Source organism: Lutra lutra, chromosome 11, assembly GCF_902655055.1.
Source record: "Lutra lutra chromosome 11, mLutLut1.2, whole genome shotgun sequence".
NCBI lineage: Eukaryota > Metazoa > Chordata > Mammalia > Carnivora > Mustelidae > Lutra > Lutra lutra.
Window position 1 is genome coordinate 17,083,463 of NC_062288.1, and position 13,640 is coordinate 17,097,102.

Genomic DNA, 13,640 nt, shown 5'->3' on the forward strand with positions numbered 1-13,640 from the left:
TGTTTTTTAATATATACTCAAACATCATAACTGAGTTCAAATTACATTAAGTGGAAATGAAATGCCTAAATCAGAAACATGATGTACCCCTTGATATAAAATTTCTTAATGAAAATAATTCTCAAATATTAATTCTATCAAAAAATATATGGTTATCTGTACAAGATCAATTTAATGAAAAGTCCTAGAATTTAGTTAAAATTTCAAACAAATGAAGTGGGTGCTTAAACTTATGTGGGTTTTTTTTTTTTTAAGAAAAAAAGTCTAACATGATGATTCTATCAGATTTCTTAATGCTATGATTCCACGATTTTCTCTGCTGACAGACTGTGTGAGATCAATGCATACCAGATTTCAGTTAGTATACCAAATACTATAGGGAGGTGGTATCTAAAATATCAGTTTTTAACTATTATAGACTATTTTCCAACTTTCCTCTTGGTTCTCTGTGATTGACTGAAAGGGATAATTTGGTCCATTTATTATTATAATTATGATGTTATTATCCCTCATTGTGCCTTACTGTAGAAGTTCACTTTTATTTTTTAAGAAGTTTATTTTAAATTACAGAGAATTAGTAGTTGAAGATAAAAATCAAATAGTACAGCTGGAAATTGACCTGAAACTTCCCTCTCTGCAAATAATCCAGCTTGGGTATGACCGTATATGGAGTAAATCTTAAGAGGTTTTCTTTTCCATCACCATCTTCCAGATTCAATAACTTAATGCTCCTCATGTGAATCAGCTGATAACTGGGATGTCTGTTACCATCTTTGCAACCACTTTGTGAATCTGTTTAATAGTTGTAAGAGACTCCTATAGCCAATTGCTTTTTCTATCTCCATGTTTCTAGATACTATATGAACTCAGCCCAAGTCCTGATTTTCGAAATAAGAACAAAATGAGGCAGCGCAAAGTCATCAGTAAAAATGACCAAAATAATCAGTAAAAATGAATGGGATGAGATTGGTCTACTGGACATTTTGTTTGTTCAAAAGCAAATTTTCAGTGCGTTAGCTGGATGGATTGTATTGATTAGACACAGATCTAGAAACTGGTTGGTTTAAGGAACACATTAGCTATTTCTGCAGATATAGGTCAGTTGAGGCACCAAAACCAAACCAAAACCAAATTGCCAGACCAGTCATGCAAAATGGCACCATATGCTTCTGGGCCTCAACTGATGGCTCAGAAGGCAAGGTCTACTGCTTTCCACCTCATGCCATTGGTCATGGAGACTATTCCCTTACTGGTCCCATTGTCATTGCTGCTGAATATATCTCTAATTTTAAAAAAAGTTTAATTACCCCAATGAATTAAAAAAAAAAAAACTGTTTCCAGATTATTACAATGAAAATTAGACTAGGCAAAGGGAAAAATCCCATTCTGTAGAAGAAACATCTCTGATCTGGGTCCCAAGACCCTTGGTCCCCAGGAAGCAGTACCCTCCTCTCACCAATTTCTCTTCCTCTATCCTTTCCATGAAACCCAAATCAAAGTGTTATTAAATTATATGGTGGCTGCACTCCTCCGCTCATCTTGACCATCTTTATATTTTCCTTGTGGTCTGAAATTCCCCATGGACAAAGTTAGCTGTCACTTCTCCTGCAAGTTCCATATAAAAATTTTGAATTTACAATCTCATAACAAATGCCAATAAATGTTTGATGATGAATATGGGGCTAAATTAAAGTTACTTTTTATTAGAACTTTTTTAATAAAAGGAAATACTCTTTCTTTCAAGAGCCAACTTCTGAGTACAGTACATGCTGTTTCAATCATGATTGTGATTTACTCACACAAAAAAATCTCATTACTTTTTTTTTTTCCAAAAACATGACAGGAAGTAAAATAGTCCTTTTATTTTAAATAAAAAGCTAGAACAAAATGATTTCCAAAAGGATATAGACTCATGTCATGTCTGTCAAATGCTGGAAGGTGTCTGTGGTGTGCACTGCCTCCTGAAGAAAGTCCGAGTTCCTCGGCCTCCCATGTCGTGGCTCCTGGGCTCTGCTCCCAGCCTTTTGGGATGTGCAGCCCTGCACTGCGACTCTACTCTCTGCCACCAGCAGTGATCCGAGGACAGCTTCTTGCTGCAGCCAACTTTGGCGTTTGAGTTTCGCTCAGCTTGGGATGCCTTTACCCCTGCCTTCACCCCACATTTCCATGGGTACAAACTTTGCTGTCCTCCAGGCTCAACTTATGTGCCTTTTTGAGGTTCTTCTTGAAATATTTTCTCCTCCCTTTGGATCCCGTATCATTTCATCTTCTGTTTATCATCTCTGTTCTTATGTTATTAATATTCATATGGAATGGCTTCTGTTCCCCCACTGGATGGTCAGCCCCTTGAGGACTAGATCTCCAACTTCCCGCAAGGGATTCAGCATTATGCCTCAGTAAGGAGCCAGAGCGACGCAAAGTGTTAGCATCCCGGACCCTAACAGTCCATCTGCTGCTTCCATTCTCAGGGAAGGCTGATTCTGTTTTCCTGAAGAGCAGGGCAGGGGTGTATTTAACAGTTTCCAGATAACTTATTACTCATCTGGGACTTGACTCTCTATTGTCGAGTTCCCTTCTTGAAATAGGACTTTGAGTGATAGCGTCAGGTAGGGTTGTCCCAAGCAACAACTGTGAGCCTTTCTGATGTCACAGAGGATTAGAATCAAGTTTTGTTGGGTCCAGACCTGGTACTTCCCCCATGTCTCATTCATTCGTATTCAAATCTTGGTGACAGGCATTTAACCGTTGTACTTGCTTTTGAACTGGGACTTAACTGGTTCGCAGGAGGATGTTTTGCAGAATATACACATCGCAAGCCTGTAGGTTTTCAGTTTTCCAGCAACCATTTGTGCAACGTGTATTCAACACTACACAAATGGTGTTTCTTTCAGAGAGAAGGGAAAACTGGCAATGAAGAAGAATCTACGGGATGTAGACAGTCTAATCCCTATGTCCCAGGGACAAATAATCAGGTGCATGTACCTTTGAGTTCAAGTTCATTGTGGTTGTATTTACAAGATACAGTTTAATAAGGAGACGTGATGACCTAAAACCACCTTCTTATTTAAGAGGAAAACGTGCCTCCAGAGGATATAGAGAAGGTTGCAAATCGCGTACTTGATGTCCATCTACCCATGACATCGCAGAATCTAACCCATGAACTTGACAAAGTGTGGAAGCTGGTGCAGCTCTGTGAGGACTACGGGGCAGATGAAGACAGGCTACATAAAGCAGCCAAGGAAGCCCAGAAGGTTTTGGTGAAGGCAGAAGATGCTGAGTGAGTACAGTATTCATGTTCTCATCTTCCTCGCCCAGGACAGCTGCTAAAAGGCCAACTGTGTGAGGAGCTACTTAACATTCAAATGAAATTACTGTCCAGTAGGTTAGTGCCCAGGGTGAGAGCTAAGCTGCTTGCAGGAGCCTCAAGAAGCTGGGGAATTGGGAGGCAGTGGGCAGGAATGCTTGTTTCCCACTTGCTACAGACTTGGAATACCTTTGCAGTGACCTATTAGTCTTTATACCAATCAGTGCCATAAACTAGCTGTCTGCCAATATCTTAACAGGTGGTGGGAATATGGGTGTCTTTTCCCTTTCTTGCTGACCTATGTCTGCTGCTTTCTATATTTACCATAATAGACAGTACTTGGAAGATCTAAACTTTTTTTAAAAAGACTACACTGGGGCGCCTGGGTGGCTCAGTGGGTTAAGCCGCTGCCTTCGTCTTAGGTCATGATCTCAGGGTCCTGGGATTGAGTCCCGCATCGGGCTCTCTGCTCAGCAGGGAGCCTGCTTCCTCCTCTCTCTCTGCCTGCCTCTCTGCCTGCTTGTGATCTCTGTCTGTCAAATAAATAAATAAATAAAATCTTTAAAAAAAAAAATAAGAAGACTACACTGAAAAGATATGACAGTGAGGAATAGAAGAAACAAAGACTAGTGCCCCAGGACTAACCTGGAGTAAAACTACAGATACGGTACACGGAGTTCATTAACTCATGCTTCCTTTTGCTCTTGCTGATTTAGCCAAGCCAATGGAAAAGGCATTTTGGTGCTTTAGGTTTTAGGTGGGGTCAGCTGGATAGTGGCAATGCCATCATGTCAGGATGCCCAACAGTTGAGAGCTGACCTGCCTTCTTCTTGTCCCCTGCCACTTGGATAATTGAAGTGTGCCAGACTTCCCCGTAAGCCCAACCCCTTCCGGCTTTGGTACTTACAATCAGGAAGAATAAATACGCACAGTACGGTCACACAGCTGTTAAAAATGATGCTAAGGAAAGGTTCTTTGTAACATGCAGGCATTGTTGATGTTTTTAAAAACAAGGTAACAGATTATATAAAGAAGACAGTCTCCATCATGGAAAGAAAAAAAATTTGTAGGCCAAAATGAATTTGTAGGCCAAAACTAAATATGAAGATATGGTGGGGGATGTTATGAGAAGGGAAGGCTCCTGAACCCCTTCTGGACCTGTAAGGAAAAGAAGTAAAGACAGGGGAAGCCTACCTATTGTGTGGTTCACCTATAGAATATTCTGGAAAAGGCAAAACCATGGACACAGTAAAAAAGATCAGTAGTTGCCAGGGGCTGAGGGGAGGGATGAATCGGTGGAGCAGAGAGAACTTTGAGGGCAGTAAAAATACTCTGTGTGATACCAGAATGATGAATGCACGTCATTACGCATTTGTCCAGACTCACAGAATGGGCAGCACCGAGAATGAACCCCAGTGTACACTCTGGACTTTGGTGTCTGTGATGTGTCGATGTAGGTTCGTCAGCGTTAACAAATATCCGCCTCTGGCAGGGATGTTGATAACTGGAGAGGCTGTGAGTGTTGGGGGACAGGGGGGACAGGGAACTCTCTGCACCTTCTGCTCATTTTTGCTACGAACCTAAAACAGCTCTTTAAAAAAAAATAGACCCTTTTTTAAAAAATAAGAGAGAGACTCCACTGGGAGGAGAGTAGGGCTGCGTGGGGCAGGGGATGTTTTGCAGTTTAGCTGGTTTTCCCTTCCATGCACATTTCTAATTATGCCTCTGCCAAGGTCTGATAGTTCGCTCACTTGGTACATTCCTCCAAAGGTGGTCTTGAGCCCACAGATCCAAGTATCTGGGGAGTGTGGACTTGAGGTGAGCTGATTTCTGTAAAATAGACGATCACTTGGAATGCTTGTGATTTTAACCTCCAATGGGGCCCCTGGCAGCTAGAATGTCAGTGGAGCTTAAATAAACCTGAATAAACACAGCCTGGAAATGGAGGGCTTTTAGTTCTCTTTGCTGTCTGTGGGGCCCCTTAACTCTCCCACCCCCACTGTGGTGAGAATTTAGAGTGTGGCTGAAGTGTGAGAAATTAGGGAACGGGAACTGGCTGAGCATAGTTATTTTGTTCAAAACTCACTGGTGACAGTCCTTGAGCCTCTCTCGTTATGACAGATTAAGAATAAACAAGACCTGTATCTTTGATTTCCATACCTGTCTCTACTTGATATGCATATATATGTGTTGTTATTGGCATTTCAACCTACCTCTTTCTCAAAATAAAGATTTCAGGATTTGGCCTTGCATAAGAGCAATCTAAATCTGCTTTATAAATAATTCAGCTAAGTTTTTCATGGAGCCGAAGGGACTCCCAAGGTGAAACAAATGAATAATTGTGTATTTATCTAATCTGACACGTTAATATCCTACCTTAGAAAAGCAGCAAATGTTCTATTAAATCTTGACAAAACGCTGAATGAGTTGCAACAAGTTCAAGTCACCCAAGGATGGGTAAACTCTACCATTACACAGCTGACGGCGGCGATCAAGAAAATTAAAGAGAACGCACTACAGGTATTTATCTTCTTGGAAACGAACCTGAAAAAGATTTTGAATGTGGAGACAGCCTGGTTTTGACGTGTGCCAATGTCACGCTTGCCTGACCTGCCTGATGGGATGATTATAGGACAAAATGAAAGGGGGGTGGTGTGATGCATGTAACTGATGTTCAACGGAGTTCTTAACGGCATCAATTCGTCATTGCTGACCCCTCCTTGGGGACGAAGCAGGTGCTACTTCCAGCTTGCAAATGAGGAAACAGAGAGTCAGGGAGGTTAAGTGACTTGCCTAAGGTCACACAGCTAATGAAAGGTATATTTGAGGCGGGAGTTTATCCCTTCTGATTCCAGGGAAAGTCATAGAGTTATTAGAGCTCACAAGGCAAAGAAATAGAGTTCATTGTTGCCAGGTTTTTGTAACCGGCAGGTTTGGCATGAAATCTCATCTGAGTATCTTAGGACTGGAAGGATATCTCACCCGAAAGATAGTGTTCCGTCCAGAGCTCGGTGGGAGCCCGGCCTGGCTTAACCCACACTATGGATCCGGGAGAAGAAGTCTGGCAGTGGGAGGACAGGATGGGAACTCGTCCCAAGCTGTGTGATGTGTCTTCCTCCAAGGCTCCGTCCCTGGTCCTTCCCTTTCCCCCTAGAATGCCAGCTCCCAGTCTCTGTTTTTCAGCTGGGTTGTACAGATCTAAATACACACATTTTGAAAAGAAAAGCAGAAAGTGACAGAAGAGGAAGTAGGGCACCAGGAAATAAAGAGGTTAGACATGAACAGGTTGCAAATATAGGGTAGCAAACCCCCCCCCCAAAAAAACAAAGAAGGTCTCCAGGTTTTCCCATTCGAGGCATATGTGCTAGAACAGGGGATGGCAAAATACAGCCTGTGGGTCAAATGGGCGTACTGTTTTGTTTTGTTTTGTTTTGTTTATCCAAAATCACAAAGTTTTATTGGAATCCAGCCCCGTATTGTTTATGGCTGTTTTTGCAGCACGGTGACATAGAGCTGAGTGGTTACAGTAGAGACTTCATGGGCCACACAGCATAAAACATTCATTCTCTGGTCCTTTACAGAAAAGCTGTAGATTTGTGCTCTTAAAATAAAAATGTCCAAAGGAACAAGAAGGTTTTTGGAGTTTTTCCACCCCTACAATTATGGTAGGCCAGGGCTCCTGCGGAACCATCCTAGTACAAAAAAACCCAAAATGTTGTCTGGGATATTTTTTTTTAAAATTTAATACGTACCTGAATTAGAAAGAGATGGAGGAAATCTTCAGAGGCCAACCACGACAGGGAAGTATGAATCCAGAGAGATAACAAAGCATGAACCTGATGGCAGGCAGAGGATATCCGCCAATCGCTGGTGTAGGAGAGCTGTCGGGTTTTTTGTTTTTTTAAGATTTTATTTATTTGACAGAGAGAGACACAGCAAGAGGGAACACAAGCAGGGGAAGTGGGAGAGGGAGAAGCAGGCTTCCCGCGGAGCAAGGAGCCCAATGTAGGGCTCGATTCCAGAACCCTGGGATCATGACCTGAGCCGAAGGCAGAGGCTTAATGATTGAGCCACCCAGGCGCCCAAGCTGTTGACTTTAATCCTCACCATGAGCAGAGACAGAAAACAAAGCCCACGCAAGGAGAGCATATGACCCCCACTTGGAAAGGCAAAATCCTCAGTGAAATGTTCAGCTGCTACTCCCTACTGCTGCGTGGACTCATACACGTGTGCGTGCACACAGCTACACACACAGCTACACACACACACACACACGCGCACACACACACACACACACACGTGCACGCAGGCACAGTGCCAATAAAAACACTTGCTGCGGGGGAGGAAGGTCTTCACTAAGAATTGCTAACCACTGGCTGGCTCTTACACGAGTTCGAGGGTAGCATTCGCACTACCTGTGTGGCCCCGACAACAGTGGGGCCTTAAAGTGGTCGTGGGCCGATAGTGCCCGAGTACCTGCCAGAGGCCAGCGGAAATCCCCTCCCGAGGAATGCACCTTCAAACCGAGCCTCAAAAATGTCTCCCAGAACACATAAAAGAACAAATTGCCTCAAGCAAGAGGCACCAGAAACAGGAAACAAGAGTCTGCAGATAAGACAGGTACTCCATGTAGCATACAAAATCAGAATGTTCGTTATGCTTGCAGAAATCAAAGGTGTTGAGATTATGACCCAAGAGCAAGATACAAGAGCTAACAGATGACCAGTCAGATCTGACTGCTAGATGGGACAAATAGAGCCACGGAAAGAAGAAAGGAAGATAAGATGTTTATTATTATTTGTAAGGAGGAAAAATGAGAAGCCACCCACATCCGCTGGAGAATAGAAATATAAATTGTATGCTCAAACAATGGAATGCTTTAGATTGCTGAAACTGAATAAACAAGAGCTATGCAAATTAGCCAGGAAGAACTGTACAAGCATAATTTTGAATTAAAATTCAAGTTGCAGAAATACGCAGCATCATATATTTGCATAAAGTTAAAAAAATACCGCACGTTAGGCATGCTGCACGGGATCTAGTAAAAAGCACATAGAAGTACGTGGAATGACAAGCATTAGATTCAGGATAGTGGTTACCTTTGTGGAGAGTGAGGGGGTGAGAGGAGAGCTGAGCTCGCTGGTGGGGCTTTATTCTTAACCTGGCCACCATGGATACGTGTCATAGTTGCTTCTATGACCTTGTGTTTGTCTGAAATATTTTCTTACAACATTGTTTTTAACGGAAAAGTGAAGGAATGATTCCTTCTCCCTTCCTACCTCGCTTATTTTCTGAGGGGTAATTATATCATTTGTCTTTTTGTTGTCTGTTACCTAAAGGAACTTTCTCCTCTCTGGTCTTTACACCAACAACAGGCTGAAAAGAAAGCCAAGCACACCAAGAATGAGCTCGACTTAGCAAAGCAGTCGTCAGTGCTGGAGGACAGGCTCTCCGGGCTGCAGACCAAGCTGCAAAGGAACAGAGAGCAAGCTGCCCGCGTGACCACTCAGGCCGCATCGGCCCAACACCAGGCTGGGGACCTCAAGCAGGTCATTAGCCCCGCCGGTGCCACCAAGAGCAGACAGACAGAGCCTCTTTGAAGGCTAATCCTCTGACCTCAGCTCACTGTGCCATTTATCAGCAGTTCCCTTAGTGCAGGACCGCACTCAGTGGCTTGTGTTAGTAGGGATCCCGATGGGCATGAAGGCTCTTCTGTCGTGGAGGGTGATTCCAGGGAAGACAGAAGTCCTTTGACCAAATTAGGATGCAGTGTTTCCTCCCCGCATCTCCTCCTCCCAGGACTACGAGTGGTGTCCTCGTCCAGTGTTTCCTTCCTTTCAGATGTTCAGGATTCGCGCCATTGGTCTGTCTTGGGTGCATTTACCCTTTACTCTAACTCAATCACATAACCGATCACGAAAACAAAGAAGTGAAAGTCACCTGCCAAAGAGAATAGGTCAAGTTACAAAAGTCAGAGTGAGTTAATTAAACAGTTGTGGGAAATACCCTATTCATCTAGGTTGCTGAAAGAAACTATCAACTCATTTTCTCAGCAGGATATCTCTGGTTGGTTGCATTAATAGGGTAGCTTAAACATGGGAAAAATGAGAAAGTGTTCTTACAATTGGTACATTCTATTGCTTTTCATTCCTAATGTGCTGGGTAATTGCCCACAGATGGGGGAGTTGAGCACATTTTCTATGGAAGGGAGGTTGGGAGACATATTTACTGTCCATCCTCTCCCCGTTTCCCTTCCTGGGCTTCACTAAGCTGTTCCAGATTCTAGACTGTCAGCCACCCAGGCTGACCCCCGAGATTGCCATTCTAATGCCCAGGGAGCTCTTCATACTAACATCTGGACCTCCCTTCCTGCCTCCCATCTCTCATACCTTTTTCCCCACAAAAACCTCTTGCTCCTTTTTGGAACAGTATTGGGCAAATATTGTGCATGGGTGCACGCCTTGTAAATATTTTCTGGTGATGGGAGTGTGTGGCTCTGTTGCAGGAGTTTGCAGAGCTGAGAAACCAATATGCTGCTCTTCAACATAAGACTGGTGCTATAGGACTGACAAAGGTAACTTTGGAAAAAGTGGAACAGCTAAAAGGTGCAGTGGAAAAACTGACCACAGATACAGTGGACAAGATAAGAAGAATAGCAGGTAACTCTTCTTTTCTCCCAGCTGTATCGAGGTCTGGGTGACAGGTAAAATTGTGTCTGTTTAAAGTGTACAGTGTGACAATTTGATGGACATGCACGTTGTAAAATGATCATCATGATTAAGGTCATCAACACCTCCATCTGCTCACATAGTTACTTATTTCTTTTTATGGTGAGAATGCTTAAGATCGACGCACCGTACGGTGCCTGCAATATTGTCAATGAGTCAGCACCACACGGAACATTCGATCCCCAAAAGCTTTTCATCTTCAAACTGGAAGTCTGTACCTTTGCCCAGCCTTTCCCCATTTCCCCCACCTCTTCCCATTTCCCCCACCCTCTAGACCTTGGCAGCCACCATTCTTCTGCTTCTGTGAGTTCTAGCCTTTATTATTATTTTTTTTAAGGTTCCACATAGGAGCGAGAGCATATAGTATTTGTCTTTCTCTCTCTGGCTTATTTTCACTTAGTGTGACATCCTCCAGGTTCATCTATGTGTTACAAATGGCAGGATTTCCTTCTTTTTTATGGTTGAATTTTATACACACACACCCCATCCCACATTTTCTTTATCCATCGATGGGCACTCAGGTTACTTCCATATCTTGTTTATTGTGAATAATGCTGCAATGAACATAAGAACACAGATAATCTCTTCGAGATATGGATTTCATTACCTTCAGATATATACCCAGGAAGGGGATTGCTGGATCATATGGGGTTCAATCGATTCTATTACACACTCCACCAATTTGACGGTAACCTAATACTCCACCCTCCTGGTAGAATTTATACCAACTAATCATTGGCACAGTTCAACTACCTATGAGCCCACTGAGTCGAGGAAGTAGGAATTGGGTCAGTGGCTGGGGGACTGCCATATAACAAGCCACTTGCATGGTTTTACTTCAAAGGATATCAGGGAGTCTTCACTGTGTTCATCAGAACAAATGCCCATTGCCTTCGGTCAACCGGAAATGCCCTTCTCCTTACACCCTGGTTCTCACCCAGGGGTGATTTTCTCTCCTTCCCTGAGGACAGGAGTATTGAAGGCATTTCTGCTTCTCACAACTAGGGGGTACAACTAGAATTGAGTGGATGGGGGCCAGGGACGCTTGTAAACATTCTTAATACACAGGACAGCCCCGTGATGAACAATTATTTGCCCAGAGTTCTAAGGGTGTGGATGTTGAGAAACTTAGGAAACCCTGTCCTAACCTATGCTGCTTATTTTCTCCTCCCATGCAAATAACTGTTTTAGAATCCCTATGATCTAGACCCCCAAGGTACTGGTCATCTCATATAGATCTGTAGGTAACATTCCAGAAGGAACCATAGTCTGGACCAGGATTTTGATCAAAAATGGAAATTTGGGTGCACACCCAGTGTAGTAAATAGGGAATACACACAATCAGGAAGTTAATTAGAATCTTTTTTCCCCACAACGGGTACTCATAGTTTTTCTGGAAAGGCATCATGCCCTTAGCAACTACCTCGAAATCATTAAGAAATAGCCAATGATGAGTGGTCTAGTTTTACTTTTGGTTGCATTTATTGTCTCCAAAACTTTAAAGTTAGTCATATTCATTTGGAATATAAGAACTCTCAAGATATTCAAGCAACCAAGATTCCTCACTTATAATGCTTCTTTGTTGTAAAATGAGTCTTTGGCCTTAGAACCACTCATATCACCACCATGACATGAAAAAAAAAAAACGAAATTGCAACATTGGTATGGGCCAAAGTCAGGAAATATACATACCAAACCATTAACATTCATCATTTCTGGGGAGAGGGAGAGGGAAGAGGAAAAACACCACTTTTTACATATATATAATTATTTATGTAATTTACATCTCTGACATTTATATGATTTACACAATTGTACTTTCCAGTATTTTCCTGATACTTTAAAAAAGGAATTACTAGGAAAGATTCAAAAGTCAGTTGCTGTTATTTCCAGAACTAAGTGGAAGAGCAAAAAACAGGAAGACAGGGGCGCCTGGGTGGCTCAGTGGGTTAAGGCCTCTGCTTTTGGCTCAGGTCATGATCCCAGGGTCCTGGGATCGAGCCCCGCATCGGGCTCTCTGCTTAGCAGGGAGCCTGCTTTCCTTCCTCTCTCTGCCTGCCTCTCTGTCTACTTGTATTCTCTGTCAAATAAATTAAAAAAAAACAAAAAAACAGGAAGGGTATTTTCTGTCTCGTGTTTTATATCGAGGTCCAAATTGTTTCCACTTATTCCCATAGACTAGAACTTCCACAGTTTTTGAAATTAGGTCAGAAGAGAAGTCAGGGACCTTCCTTCTAAACGAGGTCTAAGATCATACACTCCACTTTTTTGGCTCTCTTCGGGAGGAAAGTAAGACATCGGCTTGGCCACCTTGCTGACGCTGCGACTGGAGAAGGGTCTGACCTACTATGGCGGTGCTCTAGTTCCCCCTGGCAGGAAGAAGTGGCCAGGGGACCCCAGAAAGGAGCCTTTCCTTACCTTGGCAGGGTCAAAGTGGAGAGAGTGGAGAAATGCCTCCAGGCCACAGCCAGCTTCCTTCCACAGAACTTAGTGCCAGTCCAGGTCACAGCGAGAACCAGACAGCACACTTGGAGATAATTCTGGATCACTGAGCCAGAGTTGGCTCAGTTACCTTTTCACTGAATAACAAAGCACCCTCCATATTTGGGGATTAGAACAACAACCAAGCCTGGTTTTTCTGTGGGTTGCCTGGGTGGTTCTTCTGCGGGTCTGTGCCTGGTGACCCGAGCAGCTGCTCTCAGCTGATGGGTCCATTGGCTGGCCAGTCTGGGGTCAGCTTGACTGAGATGCTGGGTCCTCTTTCAACGGGGTCTTTCAGCCCAGGAGGCTCTACAGCTCACTTGGGTCAGGGTTCCCGACAGTGAGCAGGGGAGCCCTAAGGCCCTGGAAGTCCTGTGCATTGATTTTCTCTTACTTCCTGTTGGTCACCCCGACAGGCCCAGCTGGACCCGATTTGAGGGCAGAGGGCAAATAGCCTCTACTTCTTGATGGGAGGAACTCTTAAAAACTCACAGGAATTCCGAGACTCCTCTGAGGGTGTGGCGGGTGTTGTGTGACTGGCTTCATTGAGAAGCCGTCAGCATCCCTGGGCTCCAGGGAGCAGGGGCGAGGGAGGGCGAATGCTCTGACGTCGCTGTCTGATGGATGGAGCCAAAGGAACGGGGCCTCCCTGCAGGCTGAGGGGAGAGGTAGAAGGACTGCCAGAACCCTTTGGCTCCACAGGGACAGCCTGTTCACTCTCCCCGCCCCCTCCCATCCCCGATCCCTTCTCTGAACTGTCCGGTGGCCAAGCGTGAATGAACTCCAGAGATCCCGGGAGCCAGATGATGTCATCCACTGAAGCTAGCTTTCCAGGACAGAGCAGGACGGAGAGTGGATGTGAATGCGGAGGCGAATGAAGAGGAACCCACACAGCCTCAATGACTTCTATGAAAGAGGCTCAGGGGTCTTTTTTCCTGTTAGTACAAATACACGTCCAGTGCTGAATCTCTTTTTCAATCCCAAATGATCTATATTTAAGTTTCGAGAGACGGAATGCTCACCACCTCCGGTAGCAGCTCTTTCTTTGAACAGCTATGACTGCTAGAAAGTTCTTTAAAATCAGACAAAATTTTCCTTCACGGAGGTTTCACCTGCTGGTTTCATTC

General features: G+C 43.8%; 1 protein-coding gene across 3 annotated transcripts in view; it reads left to right on the forward strand.

Annotated features, from left to right (window-relative positions):
- LAMB4 (laminin subunit beta 4) overlaps nt 1–13,640 on the forward strand; it is a 100,535-nt gene that overhangs the window by 85,256 nt on the left and 1,639 nt on the right. For all 3 annotated transcript variants that reach the window (XM_047695850.1, XM_047695852.1, XM_047695851.1), the window contains 4 exons: nt 3,070–3,277; nt 5,686–5,824; nt 8,680–8,853; nt 9,810–9,963. In XM_047695850.1, the coding sequence (XP_047551806.1) occupies nt 3,070–3,277; nt 5,686–5,824; nt 8,680–8,853; nt 9,810–9,963 (675 nt within the window). The remainder of the gene's footprint in view (nt 1–3,069; nt 3,278–5,685; nt 5,825–8,679; nt 8,854–9,809; nt 9,964–13,640) is intronic.